Here is a 27,115-nt window from a genome sequence, read left to right on the forward strand (position 1 = left end):
GACTTCTCAACTCCAATCCGGCTCCTTTTATAAGCTCCTTCCTACCCTCGTTCTTTGTATTCAAACCATGTGGGATTACGCAATATATTCAGAAACTCAGGGATGAACACCTTTGATTTTACAGCCAATTCTTCTTCCTGTATCCAGAAACTAACACATGAAATTCGAGATTTGATCTTCCAATCCAACTCATAAGCTTCCATATGATGATTGCAACAATTTGCGTAAGCAAATAATGAAGTTATCAACTTCACATAAAATGCAGGCTCATATCATACTAGACTATCATTTTGCAGATTAAACGCTTAAGAATGTTAAGTGAATCCTAAGTGGATGAAAAGCAAGAGTGGTGCTCGTCGGTGAAGGCATCCGCGTGTGGGTGTGAAACTGCTGATAACAGGAGCTTGGAGCATTTCACTTCAACTAGAGCAGTTACGATCCATGGTCATTAATTGATTTCTCAGACCAAACCAATATCCATAATGCTCGATTAAAGATTGACCAATCTGACAATTACCATCTGGATGCCTTCTGAAGCATAGAAATGAAAGAAAAAATATATTCCGTTGACGAGACTTGAACCCAGGTCTCTCAGGTGAGAACTGAGTATCCTAACCAACTGGACTACAATCGAGATTGAATAATTGTGTGTTTTTAATACTTTCTTATAATAATTTAGTAAGAAGCATTCCAAGTATAATCAAGCTAATCATGAAATAATAATTGTGGTTGAACCAATACGGATGTAAATAATAATTCTCAAGTTTGATAATCCATTGTTTGAGAATTGTTGTATCCTTTGCACGTGACATAATGCTCATGAAATTTTTACGAGAACTGATTTCGTCTTGCATGAAGCGCCGGTTTCAAGTGATGATTGTATCAAAGTTCGTAATTATTTTGAAAACCGATAGATTAGAGATGGCTCCCGAGAAATAATTACATTGATATCTGTAATTGTATTAATTTGTAGATTGAAGATGGTTCTTGAGAAATGATTATGTCAAACATCGACCAATTTCAAACACAAAAATATTGGACAAGCAACCTGAAAATCCCCCAAAAAGACATTATGGTGAAGCATCAACAATACCAATAGAGTGTAATAAATACATCATCGACAAACTAACCAGACCAGGAAAAAAATCCAAAAATCCAAAACTTCCGTTTCCGGGACGACGACCGAGTATCCTAACCAACTAGAGTACAACAGAATTTCGAAAATACTTCTTGATCAATATCTTTGTCAGATACATTTTGTAGGCAAGAATCATTCCAAACCAAAACACAGGAGCACCTAAAATATATGTTTGCGTATCCTCCACATCCATGCAAGCATTGTAAAACCAAAACACGATATACATGGTACATAAGGAAACATTCCATATTGAATTGGCAGAAGATGGCAATTGAAGTTCACAAGCCAAAATCAAGTTATATTTTGTTAAAATGAACCCAGGATTACATGACCACTCTCATGATGCACCCAAAAGCAGTGTTAACTTGGAAAAGAAAAGGGTGCCAATTTGGATCTTCTGTTTCAACATGTAAATGGTAATTGTAGGAAAGATCTACATGGCTGAGCTTGGAAAGAATGAAAATGCTACCTATCCATATATTGTAACCAATAAAAGCTAAGGAAAATGAATGAACCCAAACCCTTGATTATTCATAAATTACTCAAGAATCAAAGAAGCCTGGACCCGCTCTAGAAAGAAGTTCTTCACTGGCATCCTTCCCCGTCGAAACCATGTTTTTGAAGATATATATGCCCTTCCTTGATGTTTCAGGAACTGCACATACATATTCGTATAAACAAATGATGGTATTTCATTAGACAGAAGATAAAGAGAAATCGGGGGAAATGTTCAAGTGTATGGACGTACCACGTGTTTCATCAAGAGAAGCTACAAGTCTTTAAATATGCAACTGCCATCCTCGTCTTTCCAAGCATATCCAGCTATAGGAGTTCAACAGGGCCATCTAATTTCTGTTGAAAGGCTCTATCGCATGCAACTTCCAATTGCGTTTTCTCGTGATTTAATGAAGCTAGGTAATTGGCCTATATACAACAACCGACCCAAATCAAAGGAAGATATAACAGATTCATAACAATTCTAGCATCAGTATTCCCAGCCCTTGAACATTATAAACCTCAAGCTTTTGAGTTTTAGGTTCCTTAGCATTTGTATTCTAATGTACTAGATTTTTTTTCGGTACCATTACAAATAGGGGAGGTTGGATACGAATCTGAGGTGTCACATTGACTTTTCAAAACGTTTACTCTTACAAAATTGTTGAAAATTAAACTTTCATTAAAATAAAAGTGATTACATAGATATAATAAAAAATATTTACAAAATCGATCAGAGCATATGTGATTGAAACTTTCATTACATGCCAGCATAATTCATATACAAAATGACATACTGTTTGAATCACTTCTGATCTGATCTTCTTTAAAAGATATGCTACCTTGATAGCGCCTAACTCTGATCTTCCTCCTTCTTGGTACCTACGTGTGAAACACTTACACGTTAAGTCACAACTTAGTGAGGCATATAATACAATAAAGCAATACTTAAGTCATGAACATGCAATTCAATAATATTAAAGTAAAATGACAATAATCATCTATCTTCTTAACAAAAACATACATAGACATGCATTTAATAATCATAACCTATCACATTATTCAATATCATTTCATATTATATCTTTTATTAGCCCATGTACATTACTGAGAACATGAGGTATGTGAGTGCATTGAGGTTGTGCACAAATGCTATCACCACAGCTCGTATAAATTTGCACTGAGTACCATATAAAATTGTCCCGAAGGACCTCGTAGAATTGTCCCGAATGACCACATATATGTCCGAAGGACCTCGTAGAACCCTCAAATCTTGGCATACCAATTATACCCACAACTCTCATATCATATAACATGGGCTTTACCATTTATATGTTTCACATATTCAACCAAATCATCACATATACAGGTACTCATATAACTCATATCATTTCTCATGTAATCCATAGGTCCTTTCTCATAACATATCACATGTGCATATAACTACTTATATCGTATCATGTAACTTATGTTATGTTCTCTTAATTCATATAGATCACGTAACATATATCATAACATATAAACATATACCACTTATGCATGGACTCATAATAATCATGACATTTATATGCTTATAACTATAGAACCATGAAATCAACATAGGAATAGACTTATCACAAGTCTTATTTCCATAAAACACTATATAAATAGTATGCACTCACCTTAGCCTCACTTAGTCCAATCAACTCCTATAACTCTGTTTCTTTCTCTCGATCGATCTTAACTCTTCGACTGTTTCAGAACTTGCTTATGTTCGATATCTACACAAATGTGCATTTGATCGATTATTAGAATTCTAAACATTATGAATCGATCAATAATAATCTAAGCTAAAGAGGTACTTAATTCATATTTTTACTTTAAATAGTATATGTACCCAAGGTATGGTACCGTTACTCCCTTATTGGGTATCGATACTATGCTGCAGTATCGATACCATGCTGCAGTATCGATACTTTTTCCAGTTCTGGAATTCCTTCTAAAAATCTTATCGGTACTTGCATAATGGTATCGATATTATTGGTATCGATACTACTTCAGTATCAATACCCTTGAATAAATTATCAACTTTAGCTTATAACATCGATATTGTCCATCCAGTATCGATACTCTACCAAATATCATCCGTTTTTCTCTTTGAAGTATCGGTATTGGATGAACAATTCTGATACTCCTTGTCCAGAATTCACTTCCCGAAAATTTACCAATACCTACCTAAACCTTTCATTTTGAACTCCTTTCATGCCATTCAACTAAACTACACTTACTCAAAACATCTTATATCACTACAAGAAATATACCTTAATGACAAACGAACGATGACACACGCTAATTTATGACTTGCAAAAAATGTGTCATAAAAAATGTCATGTGTCTTAAAATCTGAATGATTTATGAATTACAATACTGTGTGTCATATTTAGTCATAATCAAAAAATTTACAAAACATAGTACACTTTTTAATTGTGTCGTCTCTTCCACCGCGCCGCCGTCTCTCCCTCCACCTCGTCCTCACAATGATCCACTATCTTATTCACTAATACCGGTACGATTTATTTTCTTTGGTTTTCTGTTTAGTTGCATTTTCAACTTTAAACATACGAATCGACCTTCTTCTTGTTGTTGTTGTTTATTTTGTAAGTTTCCTCTTGTTTGGCTATATATTGTTACTCAGTTTAAAATACGAGTCTATTATCAAGAAAATTTAATGGTGATTTTCATGTTTGGTTTTGCAGATGTTGCAGAAAACTGAGATTCCAAAAAAACCCATGTTTAAACCTGAATTCCCTCCTCAAGGTTTATTCCATTACCTTTTTTCATTGTTTTGGTATCTGTTTCATTGTAATTTTAGAAGAAACTTCTATTCTTTGATGATAAGTGTACCAGGTTTCAATGTCTAAGCTATGGACATTAATTTGACATGATGAGTAATTTGGAAATAGTAATTGGACAGTAACAAAATCTGAACTTGGGAGCTCCAAGATTTCCATTGACATGCTTTAATGGTAACTTGTTGGTTTATTTTGATAACTCTAAGAATGAGAAATGATGAACCAAAAAGAAACATACCAATTGACTTTCATACATATCACTATTTGTGAACTTTCACAGCTAGTTGATTGTTTGTATGATATCAAACAGTTGATTGTTTGTATGATATCAAACAGAAGCAGAACCTTCTGTAGTCATTGTGGATAAAGAAAGAAAACCTATAGACCGAGTTGGATCTGCCTTAAAATGTCTCCCCCATTATGATCCTGCTAGTTGAGTGGGGATTCGCTTACATAATTCCGGTATTGGATGATTCGTGATTATAATTATAGATCGAAACTTGTGACACCTTCTAAGTCACTATTAAATGCTAAAGAATTATTTTTGTTCTAAATCAATTATAATGAAAATTCTCTCTTTTTGGTTTCTTTTATTTTCTCAGTTACCAAACACTAATTTATCATCTAGCTAAGTATTCTTACATTTGGTTTATAGGTAGCGGAACAAATCATCTCAGTAATTGAGGGGTGTAACTATCATAAGCCCCCAACACCATTGTTGATCTCATTTAAGGCCGAGGATATAAGAAAGTAAGTTGTAGCTTCAACATGTTTGAAGAAGGTATTTTGGTTGTAAAGCTTTCTCATCCACATATTACGGTTACCATAAGATTCCCCATCTATAGTAGAATTAGAAAGTCAATAAATTAAAATAAAAAAAATTATGTGAGTCATGCAATAAATCCATTGTCAATTTTGGATGGAATTTTCATGGCAATCAAGGATGATATAGATTGCACTTCTTATCCAACTTAGGGTAAATAAGCTCAGCAATTATTTTCTAAAAGAATGTTTCCTATTGTTTTTCCCTTTTTAGTGTCAGGAAAGACAGACTAGAATATATATATTTTATGACAGGTGAGTTCGGTCTGTTGAGAAGTATGGGGTTAGTGTCTCAAGATTGCGGAGCTGTGGTGTGATTCTTATTGGAAAGGCCAGCATGCATGAATTTGGCTTGGGTACAACCGGAAACAATCCAAATTATGGGTAAATTTGTAGTTCTTCATATGTATAAAAGACACATTGTTCAATATGATACTTCAGTAATGTTTTATGAGTGGTTTGTATGTATCTTTTATGGCTAGTATAATTAAACACCAAATTTCTAAAACTTATCTCATATATACATGTGTGTGTGTGTGTTTAACTTGTAAATGTATTGGGGTATAGAACAACCAGAAACCCTCATGCACACGAAAGATATACATGTGGATCCTCATCTGCTCATGCAACAATTGTAGCTTCTGGACTATGTTCTACCCTAGGAACAGATGGTTGAGGTTGTAAAATTTATTACCTTTTCAAGTATTGTTTATGTCATTTACAATATAATAACATTTATTGCACTAATCTTTGCACTAAGTTCCATTTAATTTCTTCTGTAACCTTTGCACTAAGTTACACTTAATTTCTTTCAGTAATCTTTGCACTAAATTACTATTTCTTCTTTGTTTTGGGGGGCACAAAACATGACAGCACCAAAAATACCACCTAGTGCTCTGGAAAAAGGAGAGTCAGACATGCAGGTTATAGGTTTTTCATGCATGTTGCTTCAACTCTTCATTTTTCTTGAAATAACCATATCCAACTCCCATACATGCATATCCATACAAGGGTATGGGGAGATGATTCTCCAAACACTAAAAATCTTAAAACTTGCTTTGGACACATACTCATACTTGACACTCGCACCCTATTTGGAGTAACATAACTTGACATCATCATACAGAGTGACATATGAGCTTACTCTTTTTATCTTTTATACTGCGGTTCACTTTTTTATAGGTTACCTTATGCGGTTCATTATTGCTGGTAATCTTCTTGGTCTTCTTGCCCTTACTGTCGTTGTAAGTGACATGCATTTCTTTCCTCTTTGATTATATATTAAATTAACAATTGGTAAGAGAAAGGGGTCAAAAAACGAATTTAATAATTTTATTATGGAGCAGACCAATTTGGTATACTTACAGGAACATCTGTTTTTCATATAGCTTTTGCTGCTAAGAATTCGAACTTCTCACTTGAACTACTTATTTTAGTCAATGATCCAAGAAACCTTGGAGTGGTTTCCTTTGCTATCCTTGAGCAAAGGAATGCTTGAGAAAGTCTTGGCCTCTTGGATTTGAAAATTTAGTGTCCGAGCATAGCCTTCTTACTTAAGGTCCCAAATTTAATCGTACATTTTGTTAGATTTGATTATGGCTTGCTACATAGTAGGGAGCAAGACAAGTTGTTGAGTTAAATTCAAACTACCCCTGGTAACTCTATAGCTTGGGTTTCTTTTTCCAAACTAATTAAACTTAATGTTCTCTCTGGACCTGGAAACATAAATCGGCTAAAAGGGTAGAGTTGATCCTGTTCTACCGTAAAGAATACCCAAAACTGTTGTAATGAAACTATCAGAACTTGTGGCTCATTTTCTTCTTCTTATGCTTATTCCAGGTTGGTTATAACAAACAAGGACTTCCCATAGGTTTACAACTAATAGGTCGTCCATGGGGTGAAGCTACAATTCTACGTTTGGCTTCTGCAATCGAGCTATAAACAAGTTTATGTTCCTTGAAAGAGAATGTTCTGAACTCTGTATTCGAGGTTGCATAACTAGTTATAAATCAAATGTCTTATGTTTCCAGGAACTTTGTATCAAATCCAGGAAGACACCTGCTTCATTCTATGACATCTCAAAGGCCAAGTAACAGCCTTCATGGACTATGTATATTGCAGATCCTTATGTTGTCTCTTCAGAATCACCAATAACGATGCGTCTCTAACATCGTTATCTATTTGATGTATGAATAAGCTATGTCTGCTATTCTGGCAAACCATGCCTTTGTTTTTGTTATTTTTATGCAATAACCTGTGATATTGCAGATATATTCACTTTGATTTCCATAATATCAGCGGACATGTTCATTTTGAGCGCCTTTCCTTTCTCTATGATCAAATTGCAAATTTTCTTGATAAAAAATATTGACTTGATAATTGAACTTATTTGCAATGTACAATTTGATGATCGTTCCTAGTGCACTTTTATTTGACAAACTTTATTATGCCATGATATTTTGTATCGACATATGATTACAATATTTTTGATAACTTAATGTGAATATATTGTATGCAAATGGATTGCTTATATATAATATGATGTATATTTAGTATTATGAGGCATTAAATGCGATTTAGTTTGATTATTTGTCAATCTAAAATATATATATATATATAATTTACGAAATACAATCACGACACACGAATGTGTGTCATCTTCATTTATGACGGGGGATTCAATGACATGCAATATAAGTCATAAATATGACACAAATGTGTGTCATCATTTATGACGGGGGCTTCAATGACGCGCAATGATCGTCATAAATGTGCATCATAATGAGCATCATAAATGTGTGTCATAAATGCGTCATAGATTTATGACGCACAATTGCACGTCATCTGAGATTTATGTCGGTGGCTTCAATAACACGAATTTGGGTGACATCTGCACTCATAGATGCGCATTGCGCGTCATTAAAGGGGTTTTTTCTAGTAGTGTATCCATAACGCATCATCATCTTAATATCATAAATCTTGAAACTAAGAATTTTACTAAATTTTCAACATATTCTAATTTCATTTCTAACACTTTATACTTCTTAATCTAACCAATAACAAGTCAAAATTTAATCTCAAAACCCATTTACTAACTCCATTTCACAATTTCACTAAAAAACCTCTTATATTAAATTCTTCATAACTTCATCATCTTTTGGTTTTAAGAAATCTTAAGCTTTCCTTGAGCTTAAGATTTACCTAAAGAATCTAAACCAAGCTTAATTTCAATAAATAATCAACTTATATGAAACTCACCTTGTTAAATGGGGTTTACGACTGAAGGAGGAAGAAAGATGAAGAGTTCTCTGAAAATCTTTTCATCTTCTCCTTGGCTCCACGTGTTTATAAAATATATATGGTAAATTTTTAATTCATTTACTTGCAAAATGACCATTTTGCTTCCATTCACCCTTCTTTACTATTAAGTCCTACACAAATATATTCCACTTAAGTCCCTAAACTTTTTAATTTATCTAATTTAGTCACTAAATTGTAAAATTTTACAATTTGGTCACTGACCCGGTGTTTGGGATGTTACAAATGATGTCTAATGATCCTAAATAACTTACTAAAGCATTTGAATAAGTTTAGAAACCAACCCATGTCATTTAGGGTGATTTTTGAGAGATTCCCAAGCTTAAACAAGTCATTCCCAGAAAAAAGACCGATCCCTCGACCAAAGGGATCGATCCCAAAGTTTCTAACCATAAAGGATCGATCCTTCAAGAGAAAGGATTGATCTGTTTTCAAAAAGATCGATCCCTTAGAGAAAATGATCGACCCATCGATATAAAGGATCGATCCCTTCTCTGTTTGCTCGATGAAGAGGATGGATTTGTATTCAAAGGTCCTAAGTGTTGTTGAATGTTCTTTTGACCCATTTAAGGTTTGTAAGATCGTCAGTGAGGGATATAAATAACCCAATACCTAAAAACACTCGTAGGAGTAGGTTACACCGGGTGTATCCATATTAAGCGTAATACACTAGAGTATTTTCAATCGAGAACTTATACAAATGGTTGGGATTGAGGATCAGTACATGAGATAACCGATGAGCAGTAAGATAAACATGTCAAAGTCAATATCGACGAATAGCGTGGTGGTTAGAGATTATCAATGAACCGAAAATGGATAAGTCGTTCCACTACTTCAAGGGGTATTGGGAGAATTATGATAAGAGCGTTAGGAGTGTTGTTACTTAGTTACGAGCCCGATTCAGGTATCGGGCTAACTAGTGGATCAGTCAGTGTACTGCAAATATCATAATCACCGGGAAAGTGTGAAATGCTTAGATACCTCTCTGGAGGTAGAAATGAGTAAAATACCATAAAATAAATAATACCCCTCCAATAACATCCTAGCGAGAGGATGAGCGGGATAGTCTCAGGTGGAGAGGATATGACCTCAGCTGACTTTGATAAGTTCAGTAGAGAATGATCGAGCTACTTCGCCTGGTGCCGTGTGAAATCAGTTGACGTGTGTTAAGGCTTAGCTCTAGATGAAAGCCTATAATAACAATGAGATATAATAATATTAATTGTGTGATAACCATAAAAGCCTTATGAGGTAAGATTCCATAAGACTTATTCCCTTGTGTGTCGTTCGGGAAACGATGAGGACCTTAGTAACTTTAGCAGTAGGAAGATCGTAATGTGTGCATAGGATATCCGAATATATCCAAGTCAGTGCAAGATGCACTTTAGTCGCTAGTTGAACGTGGTTTTGATGCTATGTGACCCAAACACATTCCGAGTACTCAGAGGAGTAGACTAGCCAGGCAAGGTGTCGATGCTATGTGACCCGGACATAGCCTAAGGTATTAGGAGGTGCAGATGCTATGTGACCCGGACCTCGCCTGAGATACTTGGAAGGTATCGATGCTATGTGACCCGGACCTCGCCTAAGATACTTGGGAGATGTTGATGTTGTGTGACCCAGGTCTACCCAAGGTACATTTATTAAGCAAACAGAGGTGTGAGTTTCGTGATGCTATGTGACCCCGGGCTACACCACGATTCTTACTTATTGTGAGTGATAGTATAGACGTCTCTGCGATATTGGGTATCGTCATTGTGTTTGGCATGTTGATGCATATAGGATGATAATGAGGTTAGACTTAGTACTTGTATACTCATGGCGAGGCCCTTAGCGAAGACTAAGGGAAGTATGAGGCGTAGATTCGAGAGATAGAATGGAAGACCTTACGTAGGTAGCACTAATTGGAATCATGCTTGTACCTACTACTTAGTATCTGTCTTAAGCATGCTTATGTGTATGAAATTCATATGCTTCTCTAGATTAGCGATTATACTGCTTTATAAGCTCAGCCTTCGGATTTTCCGTTGGCAGGTCCGTAGCTTGACTCTCCATGGCTCTCCCTTTGCTTATTCTTTTATCGGTCGTCATCGGAGAGGAATCGGTAATGGTCACCATTCCACCATTTTGGGGTTCTATGAACTATCCATGGACCTCTAGTTTTTACTATTTTTAACTTGTTCCATGCACACAAGACATGATGAGTGTAAGAGTGTTTCGGAGAAGAAATGTGATACAAAAATCAGGATTAAATTACGGTTGTGGTCGTATTTTAGTTTATATGTGTGATTATAACAGATGATATTATAGTTGTTGAGAGTATAGTGATTCGCGATCATACAACAACGATTTAGGTAATACCGTTATCGTTATATAATTGTTGTATATTATGATAGTATATCACAATTTAATATCTTGACGAAAATGATAGATGGTTATTGGCAAAACAGGTTGTTATCTCTTCTATTTGATTTGCTCATTGGCTGATGTACTTTTTGCTATTCAGGGTGTTATCTCTTCTATTCTGATTTGTTCTGATTGAGATTGATATTAAACTTCAAATATTTAATTATGTATTTAATTTAGTCACAACCTTTGGTTTGAATATGAGATTTTTTGGGTTAATTACATATTTAGTACTTGTTATGTTGTTTATATTTTGTAGTCCTTTCATATTTCAAGAACACTTGTCGTAGAATGGGCGTAAAATGTACAATTTGTTGGAAGTAGCACGATTGAAGACGAAATTCGAGCGAAAAGCGAACTTGAGATAAATTGAGTATGTTTTGATAAAAAAACAATAATTAAATCATTATTTTATTAATAACGACAATGCCTATGTTTCTGGTACGTCATTTATTTGACTACATTTATATTCGAGTCAAGTTCAATGTATGGTTCTAAATAAGAAAGGGAACATTCTTGTATAGAGAAGAGAGAGATAGGATAAAGTTTCCATTGGAGGATGTACGATCCCGTTATCTCTTCTCGAAATAGTGAAAGTTCTTTTATAAACAAAAAGCAATTCGAAATAAATTAGTTGTTGTTCAATAAAATGATCATATTTTAAGTTTCGACTCAAATTTAAAAATTCTACCATTACGACAACGAATAAGTGACAAGGTATCAAGTTTGGGCGTGTGGGGTAACTTACCCTTCCTCACGTGTAGCCGACTCCCGAGCCCTTAAAAACGAATCTCTGGTTAACGTAGACTATTTTTTGTCTTGCATGTGACATAATTGCTCATGAAATTTTTATGAGAACTGACTTCGTCTTGCATGAAGCTCCGGTTTCCAAGTGATGATTGTATCAAAGTTCGTAATTATTTTGAAAACCGATAGATTAGAGATGGCTCCCGAGAAGTAATTACATTGATATCTGTAATTGTATTAAATTTTGTAGATTGAAGAGGTTCTTGAGAAATGATTATCAAACATCGACCAATTTCAAACACAAAAATATTGGACAAGCAACCTGAAAATCCCCCAAAAAGACATTATGGTGAAGCATCAACCATACCAATAGAGTGTAATAAATACATCATCGATAAACCAACCAGGCCAGAAAAAAATCCAAAACATTCGTTTCCGAGATGATGACCAAGTTTCCTAACCAACTAGAGTACAACAGAATTTCAAAAATACTTCTTGATCAATATCTTTGTCAGATACATTTGTAGGCAAGAATCATTCCAAACCAAAACACAGGAGCACCTAAAATATATGTTTCGGACTCTCAGACCTGAGACTGCGTATCCTCCGCATCCATGCAAGCATTGTAAAACCAAAACACATCGATATACATGGTACATAAGGAAACAATCCATATTGAATTGGCAGAAGATGGCAATTGAAGTTCACAAGCCAAAATCAAGTTATATTGTGTTAAAATGAACCCATGAATTACATGACCACTCTCATGATGCACCCAAAAGCAAGTGTTAAACTTGGAAAAGAAAAGGGTGCCAATTTGGATCTTCTGTTTCAACATGTAAATGGTAATTGTAGGAAAAATCTACATGGCTGAGCTTGGAAAGAATGAAAATGCTACCTATCCATATATTGTAACCAATAAAGCTCAGGAAAATGAATGAACCCAAACCCTTGATTATTCATAAAGTACTCAAGAATCAAAGAAGCCTGGACCCGCTCTAGAAAGAAGTTCTTCACCGACATCCTTCCCCGTCGAAACCATGTCTTTGAAGATATATGAGCCCTTCCTTGATGTTTCAGGAACTGCAACATACATATTCTTATAAACAAATGATGGTATTCTCAGTAGACAGAAGATAAAAGAGAAATCGGGGAAATATTCCAAGTGTATGGACGTACCAAGTTTTATCAAGAGAAGCTACAAGTCCTTTAAATATGCAACTGTCATCCTCGTCTTTGCAAGCATATCCAGCTATAGGAGTTCAACAGTACCCATCTAATTTCTGTAGAAAGGCTCTATCGCATGCAACTTCCAATTATGTTTCCTCGTGATTTAATGAAGCTAGGTAATTGGCCTATATACAACAACCGACCAAATCAAAGGAAGATGTAAATATTCTAGCATCAGTATTCCTAGCCCTTGAACATTATAAACCTCAAGCTTTTGAGTTTTAGGTTCCTTAGCATTTGTATTCTAATGTACTAGATTTTTTTCCTGTACCATTACAAATAGGGAGGTTGGATATGAATCTGAGGTGTCACATTGACTTTTCAAAACGTTTACTCTTATAAAATTGTTGAAAATTTAAACTTTCATTAAAATAAAAGTGAAATAATTTACATAGATATAATAAAAAATTATTTACAAAATCGATCAGAGCATATGTGATTGAAACTTTCATTACATGTCAACATAATTCATATAACAAAATGACATAATGTTTGAATCACTTCTGATCTGATCTTCTTTAAAAGATATGCTACCTTGATAGCGCCTAACTCTGATCTTCCTGCTTCTTGGTACCTACGTGTGAAACACTTACACGTTAAGTCATAAACTTAGTGAGGCATATAATACAATAAAGCAATACCTAAGTCATGAACATGCAATTCAATAATATTAAAGTAAAATGACAATAATCATCTATCTTTTTAACAAAAACATACATAGACATGCATTTAATAATCATAACCTATCACATTATTCAATATCATTTCATATTATATCTTTTATTAGCCCATGTACATTACTGAGAACATGAGGTATGTGAGTGCATTGAGGTTGTTCACAAATGCTATCACCATAACTCGTATAAATTTGCACTGAGTACCATATAAAATTGTCCCGAAGGACCTCGTAGAATTATCCCGAATGACCACATATATGTCCCGAAGGACCTCGTAGAACCCTCAACTCTTGGCATACCAATTATACCCACAACTCTCATATCATATAACATGGGCTTTACCATTTATATGTTTCACATATTCAACCAAATCATCACATATACAAGTACTCATATAACTCATATCATTTCTCATGTAATCCCATAGGTCCTTTCTCATAACATATATCACATGTGCATATAACTACTTATATCGTATCATGTAACTTATGTTTTGTTCTCTTAATTCATATAGATCATGTAACATATATCATAACATATAAACATATACCACTTATGCATGGACTCATAATAATCATGACATCTATATGCTTATAACTATGGAACCATGAAATCAACATAGGAAATAGACTTATCACAAGTCTTATTTCCATAAAACACTATATAATATAGTATGCACTCACCTTAGCCTCACTTAGTCCAATCAACTCCTATAACTCGGTTTCTTTCTCTCGACCGATCTTAACTTTTCGACTGTTTCAGAACTTGCTTGTGTTCGATATCTACTCAAATGTGCATTTGATACGATTATTAGAATTCTAAACATTATGAATCGATCAATAATAATCTAAGCTAAAAGAGGTACTTAATTCATATTTTTACTTTAAATAGTATCTGTACCCAAGGTATGGTACCGTTACTCCCTTACTGTGGTATCGATACTATGCTGCAGTATCGATACCTTTTTCCGGTTCTGGAATTCCCTTCTAAAAATTGTATCGGTACTTGCCCAGAATTCACTCCTTTAACCCGAAAATTTACCTATACCTACCTAAACCTTTCATTTTGAACTCCTTTCATGCCATTAAACTAAACTACACTTACTCAAAACATCTTATATCACTACAAGAAAATATACCTTTAATGACAAACGAACGATGACACACGCTAATTTATGACTTGCAAAAAATGAGTCATAAAAAAAGTCATGTTTCTTAAAATCTGAATGATTTATGACTTACAATAATGTGTGTCATATTTAATAGTCATAATCCAAAAAATTTACAAAACACAGAGTACACTTTTTAATTGTGTGTCGTCTCTTCCACCGCGCCACCGTCTCTCCCTCCGCCTCGTCCTCACAATGATCCCACTCTCTTATTCGCTAATACCGGTACGATTTATTTTCTTTGGTTTTCTGTTTAGTTGCATTTTCAACTTTAAACATACGAATCGACCTTCTTCTTCTTGTTGTTGTTTATTTTGTAAGTTTCCTCTTTGTTTTGGCTATATATTTGTTACTCAGTTTAAAATACGAGTCTATTATCAAGAAAATTTTAATAGTGATTTTCATGTTTGGTTTTTGCAGATGTTGCAGAAAACTGAGATTCCAAAAAAACCCATGTTTAAACCTGAATTCCCTCCTCAAGGTTTATTCCATTACCATTTTTTTCACTGTTTTGGTATATGTTTCATTGTGATTTTAGAAGAAACTTCTATACTTTGATGATAAGTGTACCATGTTTCAATGTCTAAGCTATGGACATTAATTTGACATGATGAGTAATTTGGAAATAGTAATTTGATAGTAACAAAATCTGAACTTGGGAGCTCCAAGATTGCCATTGACATGCTTTTAATGGTAACTTGTTGGTTTATTTTGATAACTCTAAGAATGAGAAATGAGGAACCAAGCAAGAAACATACCAATTGACTTTCATGCATATCACTATTTTGTGAACTTTCACAGCTACCTGATTGTTTGTGTAATATCAAATAGAAGCAGAACCTTCTGTAGTCATTGTGGATGAAGAAAGAAAACCTATAGACCGAGTTGGATCTTCCTTAAAGTGTCTCCCCCATTATGATCCTGCTAGTTGCTGGGGGGGATTCGCTTACATCATTCCGGTATTGAATGATTCGTGATTATGCTTATAGATCGAAACTTGTGACACCTTCTAAGTCACCATTAAATACTAGAGAATTGTTTTTGTTCTAAATCAATTATAATGAAAATTCTCTCTTTTTGGTTTCTTTTATTTTCTCATTTACCAAACACTGATTTTATCATCTAGCTAAGTATTCTTACATTTGGTTTATAGGTAGCGGAACAAATCATCTCAGTAATTGAGGGGTGTAACTATCATAAGCCCCCAACACCATTGTTGATCTCATTTAAGGCTGAGGATATAAGAAAGTAAGTTGCAGCTTCAACACATGTTTGAAGAAGGTATTTTGGTTGTAAAGCTTTCTCATCCACATATTACGGTTACCATAAGATTCCCCATCTATAGTAGAATTAGAAAGTTAATAAATTAAAATAAAAAAAATTATGTGAGTCATGCAATAAATCCATTGTCAATTTTGGATGGAATTTTCATGGCAATCAAGGATGATATAGATTACACTCCTTATCTAACTTAGGGTAAATAAGCTCAGCAATTATTTTCTAAAAGTATGTTTCCTATTGTTTTTCCCTTTTTAGTGGCAGGAAAGACATACTAGAATATATATATATTTTATGACAGGTGAGTTCGGTCTGTTGAGAAGTATGGGGTTAGTGTCTCATGATTGTGGAGCTGTGGTGTGATTCTTATTGGAAAGGCCAGCATGCATGAATTTGGCTTGGGCACAACCGGAAATAATCCAAATTATCGGTAAATTTGTAGTTCTTCATATGTATAAAAGACACATTGTTCAATATGATACTTCAGTAATGTTTTATGAGTGGTTTGTATGTATCTTTTATGGCTAGAATAATTAAACACCAAATTTCTAAAACTTATCTCATATATACATGTGTGTGTGTGTGTGTTTAACTTATAAATGTATTGGGGTATAGAACAACCAGAAACCCTCACGCACACGAAAGATATACATGTGGATCCTCATCTGGTCATGCAGCAATTATAGCTTCTGGACTATGTTCTGCTGCCCTAGGAACAGATGGTTGAGGTTGTAAAATTTATTACCTTTTCAAGTATTGTTTATGTCATTTACAATATAATAACATTTATTGCACTAATCTTTGCACTAAGTTCCACTTAATTTCTTTCTGTAACCTTTGCACTAAATTACTCTTTTCTTCTTTTTTTTTGGGGGGCACAACAGAATGCAGCACCAAAAATACCACCTAGTGCTCTGGAAAAAGGAGAGTCAGACATGCAGGTTATAGGTTTTTCATGCATGTTGCTTCAACTCTTCATTTTTCTTGAAATAACCATATCCAACTCCCATACATGCATATCCAGACAAGGGTATGGGGAGATGATTCTCCAAACACTGAAAATCTTAAAACTTGCTTTGGACAGATACTTGACACTTGCACCCTAGTTGGAGTAACATAACTTGACATCATCATACAGAGTGACATATGAGGTTACTCTTTTTATCTTTTGTACTGCGGTTCACTTTTTTATAGGTTACCTTATGCGGTTCATTATTGCTGGTAATTTTCTTGGTCTTCTTGCCCTTACTGTCCTTGTAAGTGACATGCATTTCTTTCCTCTTTGATTATATATTAAATTAACAATTAATAAGAGAAAGGGGTCAAAACACGAATTTAATAATTCTATTATGGAGCAGACCAGTTTGGTATACTTACAGGAACATCTGTTTTTCATACAGCTTTTGCTGCTAAGAATTCGAACTTCTCACTTGAACTACTTATTTTTAGTCAAGGATCCAAGAAACCTTGGAGTGGTTTCCTTTGCTATCTTTGAGCAAAGGAATGCTTGAGAAAGTCTTGGCCTCTTGGATTTGAAAATTTAGTGTCCGAGCACAGCCTTCTTACTTGAGGTCCCAAATTCAATCGTACATTTTGTTAGATTTGATTATGGCTTACTGCATAGTAGGGAGCAAGACAAGCTGTTGAGTCAAATTCAAACTACCCCTGGTAACTCTATAGCTTGGGTTTCTTTTTCCAAACTAATTAAACTTTATGTTCTCTCTGGATCTGGAAACATAAATCGGCTAAAAGGGTGGAGTTGATCATGTTCTACCGTAAAGAATACCCAAAACTGTTGTAATGAAACTATCAGAACTTGTGACTCATTTTCTTTCTTCTTATGCTTATTCCAGGTTGGTTATAACAAACAAGGACTTCTCATAGGTTTACAACTAATAGGTCGTCCATGGGGTGAAGCTACAATTCTACGTTTGGCTTCTGCAATCAAGCTATAAACAAGTTTATGTTCCTTGAAAGAGAATGTTCTGAACTCTGTATTCGAGGTTGCATAACTAGTTATAAATCAAACGTCTCATGTCTCCAAATTGATTGACTTAATAATTGAACTTATCTACAATGTACAATTTGATGATCGTTCCTAGTGCACTTTTTATTTGACAAACTTTATTATGCCATGATATTTTGTATCGACATATGATTACAATATTTTTGATAACTTAATGTGAATATATTGTATGCAAATGGATTGCTTATATATAATATGATTTATATTTAGTATTATGAGGCATTAAATGTGATTTAGTTTGATTATTTGTCAATCTACAATATATATATATATATTTACGAAATACAATCACGACACACGAATGTGTGTCATCTTCATTTATGACGGGGGTTTCAATGACACGCAATATAAGTCATAAATGTGTGTCATAAATATATGACACACAAATGTGTATCATCTTCATTTATGACGGGGGCTTCAATGACGCGCAATGATCGTCATAAATGTGCATCATAAATGAGCATCATAAATGCGTGTCATAAATGCGCGTCATAGATTTATGACGCACAATTGCACGTCATCTGAGATTTATGTCGGTGGCTTCAATGACGCGAATTTAGGTGACATCTGCACTCATAGATGACGTGCATTGCTCGTCATTAAAGGGGTCTTTTCTAGTAGTGTATCCATAGAACGCATCATTATCTTTAATATCTCATCATAAATCTTGAAACCAAGAATTTTACTAAATTTTCAACATGTTCTAATTTCATTTCTAACACTTTATACTTCTTAATCTAATCGATGACAAGTCAAATTTAATCTCAAAACCCATTTACTAACTCAATTTCACAATTTCACTAAGAAACCTCTTATATTAAATTCTTCATAACTTCCTCATCTTTTGGTTTTAAGAAATCTTAAGCTTTCCTTGAGCTTAAGTATTACCTAAAGAATCTAAACCAAGCTTAATTTCAATAAATAATCAACTTATATGAAACTTACCTTGTTAAATGGGGTTTACGTCTGAAGGAGGAAGAAAGATGAAGAGTTCTCTGGAAATCGTTTTTATCATCTTCTCCTTGGCTCCACGTGTTTATAAAATATATATGGTAAATTTTTAATTCATTTACTTGTAAAATGACCATTTTGCTCTTCCATTCACCCTTCTTTACTATTAAGTCCTACACAAATATATTCCACTTAAGTCCTTAAACTTTTTAATTTATCTAATTTAGTCACTAAATTATAAAATTTTATAATTTGGTCACTAACTCGGTGTTTGGGATGTTACAAATGATGTCTAATGATCCTAAATAACTTACTAAAGCTTTCGAATAAGTTTAGAAACCAACCCATGTCATTTAGGGTGATTTTTGAGTGATTCCCAAGCTTAAACAAGCCATTCCCAGAAAAAAGACTGATCCCTCGACCAAAGGGATCGATCCCAAAGTTTTTAACCATAAAAGGATCGATCCTTCAAGAGAAAGGATCGATATGTTTTAAAAAGATCGATTCCTTGGAGAAAATGATCGACCCATCGATATAAAGGATCGATCCCTTCTCTGTTTTGCTCAATGAAGAGGATGGATTTGTATTCATTAAAGGTCCTAAGTGTTGTTGAATGTTCTTTTGACCCATTTAAGGTTTGTAAGATCTAAGGACGATATGTATTAATTAATACTTAGTCAGTGAGGGACATAAATAACCCAATATACCTAAAAACACTCGTAGGAGTAGGTTACACCGGTGTAACCATATTAAGCGTAATACACTAGAGTATTTTCAATCGAGGACTTATACAGATGGTTGGGATTGAGGATCAGTACATGAGATAACCGATGAGCAGTAAGATAAACATGTCAAATTCAATATCGACGAAGAGCGTGGTGATTAGAGATTATCAATGAACCGAAAATGGATAAGTCCTTCCACTACTTCAAGGGGTATTGGGAGAATTATGATAAGAGCGTTAGGAGTGTCGTTACTCAGTTACGAGCCCGATTCAGGTATCGGGCTAACCAGTGGATCAGTCAGTGTACTGCAAATATCATAATAACCAGTGGACCAGAGGATGAGCGGGATAGTCTCAGGTGGAGAGGATATGACCTCAGCTGACTTCGATAAGTTCAGTAGCGAATGATCGAGCTACTTCGCCTGGTGCCTTGTGAAATCAGTTGACGTGTGTTAAGGCTTAGCTCTAGATGAAAGCCTTATAATAACAATGAGATAATAACATTAATTGTGTGATAACCATAAAAGCCTTATGAGGTAAGATTCCATAAGACTTATTCCCTTGTGTGTCGTTCGGGAAACGATGAGGACACCTGAGTAACTTTAGCAGTAAGAAGATCGTCTTGAGTGCATAGGATATCCGGATATATCCAAGTCAGTGCAAGATGCACTTTAGTCGCTAGGTGAACGTGGTTTTGATGCTATGTGACCCAAACACATTCCGAGTACTCAAGAGGAGTAGACTAGCCAGGCAAGGTGTCGATGCTATGTGACCTGGACATAGCCTAAGGTATTAGGAGGTGCAGATGCTATGTGACCCAGACCTCGCATGAGATACTTGGAAGGTATCGATGCTATGTGACCCGGACCTCGCCTAAGATACTTGGGAGATGTTGATGCTGTGTGACCCAGGTCTACCCAAGGTACCTTTATTAAGCAAAAAGAGGTGTGAGTTCAGTGATGCTATGTGACCCCGGGCTACACCACGATTCTTACTTATTATTGAGTGATAGTACTGACGTCTCTGCGATACTTGGTATCGTCATTGTGTTTGGCATGTTGATGCATTATAGGATGATAATGAGGTTAGAGACTTAGTACTTGTATACTCATGGTGAGGCCCTTAGCGAAGACTGAGGGAAGCATGAGGCGTAGATTCGAGAGATAGAATTGGAAGACCTTATGTAGGTAGCACTAATTGGAATCATGATTGTACCTACTGCTTAGTATCATGTCTTAAGCATGCTTGTGTGTATGAAATTCATATGCTTCTCTAGATTAGCGATTATACTGCTTTATAAGCTCAGCCTTCGGATATTTTCCGTTGGCAGGTCCGTAGCTTGACTCTCCATGGCTCTCCCTTTGCTTATTCTTTTATCGGTCGTCGTCGGAGAGGAATCGGTAACTGGTCACCATTCCACCATTTTTTGTGGTTCTATGAACTAACCATGGCCCTCTAGTTTTTACTATTTTTAACTTGTTCCACTGCATACAAGACATGATGAGTGTAAGAGTGTTTCGGAGAAGAAATGTGATACAAAAATCAGGATTAAATTACGGTTGTGGTCGTATTTTTAGTTATATGTGTGATTATAACAGATGATATTGTAGTTGTTGCGAGTATCGTGATTCGCGATCATACAACAACGATTTTAGGTAATACCATTATCGTTATATAATTGTTGTTATATATTATGATAGTATATCATAATTTAATATCTTGACGAAAATGATAGATGGTTATTGGCAAAAACAGGTTGTTATCTCTTCTCTTTGATTTGCTCATTGGCTGATGTACGCTGTTTTGCTATTCAGGGTGTTATCTCTTCTATTCTGATTTTGTTGTGATTTGAGATTGATATTAAACTTCAAAATATTTAATTATGTATTTAATTTAGTCACAGCCTTTGGTTTGAATATGAGATTTTATGGGTTAATTACATATTTAGTACTTGTTATGTTGTTTATATATTTTTTAATCCTTTCATATGTATATTTATTTAACATGCTTTGAACCTTATGTATTTATGTATATTTTATTTTATTTTACTTTCTTCTAAATTAATGTTTTTTAAAATTATTATAAAATCTTATTTTATTTGATAATAGTTTCTTGTCCTTGTTCAAATATTTTCAAGAACACTTGTCGTAGAATGGGCGTAAAATGTACAATTTGTTGGAAGTAGCACGATTGAAGACGAAATTCGAGCGAAAAGCGAACTTGAGATAAATTGAGTATGTTTTGATAAAAAAAACAATAATTAAATCATTATTTTATTAATAACGACAATGCCTATGTTTCTGGTACGTCATTTTATTTGACTACATTTATATTCGAGTCAAGTTCAATGTATGGTTCTAAATAAAGAAAGGGATCATTCTTGTATAGAGAAAGAGAGATAGGATAAAGTTTCCATTGGAGGATGTACGAATCCCGTTATCTCTTCTCGAAATAGTGAAAGTTCTTTTATAAACAAAAAAAAGCAATTCGAAATAAATTAGTCGTTGTTCAATAAAAATGATCATATTTTAAGTTTCGACTCAAATTTACAAATTCTACCATTACGACAACGAATAAGTGATAAGGTATCAAGTTTGGGCGTTGTGGGGTAACTTACCCTTCCCCACGTGTAACAGACTCCCGAGCCCTTAAAAACGAATATCTGGTTAACGTAGACTATTTTTTGTCTTTAAAATGATTTTTCTTAATTTCTTTTTTTAAAGTTAAAATTGTTTTAAAATACGTTTTTTGGTAGTCGATCTATATAATCCTGAATTTGTTTTAAAAAAGTAACGACAATGAACATTCTTATAGAACCCTGAACCTAAACACACAAACAAATATGAGACCTTCGCTCTTGTAATTTCATTGTTATTCATGTTAATAATGAACTGTGTTAGTTTCTAGACATATTCTTTATGTTCTCCATATTTTGTGTTGGAAAACAAGATTTTTGTTAAAGTTAATTAACTGTAAAATATAACATTTACGCCAATCAACGGTTACAGTTAATTTAAACACTCCTAATAATTACACTCAAGAAGATTAAATTATAATTGTTACGGTTACCTTCGAATGTATGAGCTGGAAATATTGAATAGGATCTATAACCTAATCGTGCCCACGGTGGAAATATACCTGTAAAAATGTGGGGTATATATCCTTTCGTCAGAAACAATAACAGAGACCACCGAATCAACCATTAAGCACATTTTCTTTGCCATCCGTAACATAATATTTAACTAAAATTGGGTGGGGTGCGCCAGGCCCGAGCTTTATTGCAACGCTTGGGCGACGCTCGAGAGTCCCAGTAGCAAGCTACTGTGATGGACACTCCCCCTCAAAAAATAAATTTAATATCATGTGGGCCGATGGCCCACGTATTAGATATTAAACTGATAAGAACAGATACTACACTTGATCTTAGCCAAAAGGCCGAGAAAGGTATGACTTCTCAACTCCAATCCGGCTCCTTTTATAAGCTCCTTCCTACCCTCGTTTCTTTGTATTCAAACCATGTGGGATTACGCAATATATTCAGAAACTCAGGGATGAACACCTTTGATTTTACAGCCAATTCTTTCTTCCTGTATCCAGAAACTAACACATGAAATTCGAGATTTGATCTTCCAATCCAACTCATAAGCTTCCATATGATGATTGCAACAATTTGCGTAAGCAAATAATGAAGTTATCAACTTCACATAAAATGCAGGCTCATATCATACTAGACTATCATTTTGCAGATTAAACGCTTAAGAATGTTAAGTGAATCCTAAGTGGATGAAAAGCAAGAGTGGTGCTCGTCGGTGAAGGCATCCGCGTGTGGGTGTGAAACTGCTGATAACAGGAGCTTGGAGCATTTCACTTCAACTAGAGCAGTTACGATCCATGGTCATTAATTGATTTCTCAGACCAAACCAATATCCATAATGCTCGATTAAAGATTGACCAATCTGACAATTACCATCTGGATGCCTTCTGAAGCATAGAAATTGAAAGAAAAAAATATATTCCGTTGACGAGACTTGAACCCAGGTCTCTCAGGTGAGAACTGAGTATCCTAACCAACTGGACTACAATCGAGATTGAATAATTTGTGTTGTTTTTAATACTTTCTTATAATAATTTAGTAAGAAGCATTCCAAGTATAATCAAGCTAATCATGAAATAATAATTGTGGTTGAACCAATACGGATGTAAATAATAATTCTCAAGTTTGATAATCCATTGTTTGAGAATTGTTGTATCCTTTGCACGTGACATAATTGCTCATGAAATTTTTACGAGAACTGATTTCGTCTTGCATGAAGCGCCGGTTTCAAGTGATGATTGTATCAAAGTTCGTAATTATTTTGAAAACCGATAGATTAGAGATGGCTCCCGAGAAATAATTACATTGATATCTGTAATTGTATTAAATTTTGTAGATTGAAGATGGTTCTTGAGAAATGATTATGTCAAACATCGACCAATTTCAAACACAAAAATATTGGACAAGCAACCTGAAAATCCCCCAAAAAGACATTATGGTGAAGCATCAACAATACCAATAGAGTGTAATAAATACATCATCGACAAACTAACCAGACCAGGAAAAAAATCCAAAAATCCAAAACTTCCGTTTCCGGGACGACGACCGAGTATCCTAACCAACTAGAGTACAACAGAATTTCGAAAATACTTCTTGATCAATATCTTTGTCAGATACATTTTGTAGGCAAGAATCATTCCAAACCAAAACACAGGAGCACCTAAAATATATGTTTGCGTATCCTCCACATCCATGCAAGCATTGTAAAACCAAAACACATCGATATACATGGTACATAAGGAAACATTCCATATTGAATTGGCAGAAGATGGCAATTGAAGTTCACAAGCCAAAATCAAGTTATATTTTGTTAAAATGAACCCAGGAATTACATGACCACTCTCATGATGCACCCAAAAGCAAGTGTTAAACTTGGAAAAGAAAAGGGTGCCAATTTGGATCTTCTGTTTCAACATGTAAATGGTAATTGTAGGAAAGATCTACATGGCTGAGCTTGGAAAGAATGAAAATGCTACCTATCCATATATTGTAACCAATAAAAGCTAAGGAAAATGAATGAACCCAAACCCTTGATTATTCATAAATTACTCAAGAATCAAAGAAGCCTGGACCCGCTCTAGAAAGAAGTTCTTCACTGGCATCCTTCCCCGTCGAAACCATGTTTTTGAAGATATATATGCCCTTCCTTGATGTTTCAGGAACTGCAACATACATATTCGTATAAACAAATGATGGTATTCTCATTAGACAGAAGATAAAAGAGAAATCGGGGAAATGTTCCAAGTGTATGGACGTACCACGTGTTTCATCAAGAGAAGCTACAAGTCCTTTAAATATGCAACTGCCATCCTCGTCTTTCCAAGCATATCCAGCTATAGGAGTTCAACAGGGCCCATCTAATTTCTGTTGAAAGGCTCTATCGCATGCAACTTCCAATTGCGTTTTCTCGTGATTTAATGAAGCTAGGTAATTGGCCTATATACAACAACCGACCAAATCAAAGGAAGATATAACAGATTCTAGCATCAGTATTCCCAGCCCTTGAACATTATAAACCTCAAGCTTTTGAGTTTTAGGTTCCTTAGCATTTGTATTCTAATGTACTAGATTTTTTTTCGGTACCATTACAAATAGGGGAGGTTGGATACGAATCTGAGGTGTCACATTGACTTTTCAAAACGTTTACTCTTACAAAATTGTTGAAAATTTAAACTTTCATTAAAATAAAAGTGATTACATAGATATAATAAAAAATATTTACAAAATCGATCAGAGCATATGTGATTGAAACTTTCATTACATGCCAGCATAATTCATATAACAAAATGACATACTGTTTGAATCACTTCTGATCTGATCTTCTTTAAAAGATATGCTACCTTGATAGCGCCTAACTCTGATCTTCCTCCTTCTTGGTACCTACGTGTGAAACACTTACACGTTAAGTCACAAACTTAGTGAGGCATATAATACAATAAAGCAATACTTAAGTCATGAACATGCAATTCAATAATATTAAAGTAAAATGACAATAATCATCTATCTTCTTAACAAAAACATACATAGACATGCATTTAATAATCATAACCTATCACATTATTCAATATCATTTCATATTATATCTTTTATTAGCCCATGTACATTACTGAGAACATGAGGTATGTGAGTGCATTGAGGTTGTGCACAAATGCTATCACCACAGCTCGTATAAATTTGCACTGAGTACCATATAAAATTGTCCCGAAGGACCTCGTAGAATTGTCCCGAATGACCACATATATGTCCCGAAGGACCTCGTAGAACCCTCAACTCTTGGCATACCAATTATACCCACAACTCTCATATCATATAACATGGGCTTTACCATTTATATGTTTCACATATTCAACCAAATCATCACATATACAGGTACTCATATAACTCATATCATTTCTCATGTAATCCATAGGTCCTTTCTCATAACATATATCACATGTGCATATAACTACTTATATCGTATCATGTAACTTATGTTATGTTCTCTTAATTCATATAGATCACGTAACATATATCATAACATATAAACATATACCACTTATGCATGGACTCATAATAATCATGACATTTATATGCTTATAACTATAGAACCATGAAATCAACATAGGAAATAGACTTATCACAAGTCTTATTTCCATAAAACACTATATAATATAGTATGCACTCACCTTAGCCTCACTTAGTCCAATCAACTCCTATAACTCTGTTTCTTTCTCTCGATCGATCTTAACTCTTCGACTGTTTCAGAACTTGCTTATGTTCGATATCTACACAAATGTGCATTTGATACGATTATTAGAATTCTAAACATTATGAATCGATCAATAATAATCTAAGCTAAAAGAGGTACTTAATTCATATTTTTACTTTAAATAGTATATGTACCCAAGGTATGGTACCGTTACTCCCTTATTGTGGTATCGATACTATGCTGCAGTATCGATACCATGCTGCAGTATCGATACCTTTTTCCAGTTCTGGAATTCCCTTCTAAAAAATCTTATCGGTACTTGCATAATGGTATCGATATTATTGGTATCGATACTACTTCAGTATCAATACCCCTTGAATAAATTATCAACTTTTAGCTTATAACATCGATATTGTCCATCCAGTATCGATACTCTTACCCAAATATCATCCGTTTTTCTCTTTGAAGTATCGGTATTGGATGAACAATTCTGATACTCCTTGTCCAGAATTCACTTCCCGA

The 27,115-nt window shown here is 34.5% G+C and overlaps 1 protein-coding gene, 1 non-coding gene and 1 pseudogene across 2 annotated transcripts; 2 read left to right on the forward strand and 1 right to left on the reverse strand.

Moving 5' to 3' along the window:
- The first annotated feature begins 6,152 nt into the window (after nucleotides 1-6,152).
- On the forward strand, nucleotides 6,153-7,387 carry LOC120142863 (fatty acid amide hydrolase-like). The gene is made up of 4 exons (XM_039157345.1): nucleotides 6,153-6,216; nucleotides 6,469-6,530; nucleotides 7,126-7,219; nucleotides 7,315-7,387. The coding sequence occupies exons 1-4, from the start codon at nucleotides 6,153-6,155 to the stop codon at nucleotides 7,377-7,379; spliced, it is 285 nt and encodes a 94-aa protein (XP_039013276.1). The 3' UTR covers nucleotides 7,380-7,387.
- Nucleotides 7,388-11,436: 4,049 nt separating this feature from the next.
- Nucleotides 11,437-18,065, forward strand: LOC120142864 (annotated as a pseudogene).
- A 4,998-nt stretch (nucleotides 18,066-23,063) lies between these two features.
- LOC120142935 lies at nucleotides 23,064-23,259 on the reverse strand. The gene has a single exon (XR_005517898.1). It is a non-coding gene; the product is annotated as a U2 spliceosomal RNA (small nuclear RNA).
- Between the last annotated feature and the right edge of the window lie 3,856 nt (nucleotides 23,260-27,115).

This window comes from Hibiscus syriacus, unplaced genomic scaffold (genome assembly GCF_006381635.1).
Source record: "Hibiscus syriacus cultivar Baekdansim isolate YM2019G1 unplaced genomic scaffold, ASM638163v2 tig00110831_pilon, whole genome shotgun sequence".
Taxonomy (NCBI): Eukaryota; Viridiplantae; Streptophyta; class Magnoliopsida; order Malvales; family Malvaceae; genus Hibiscus; species Hibiscus syriacus.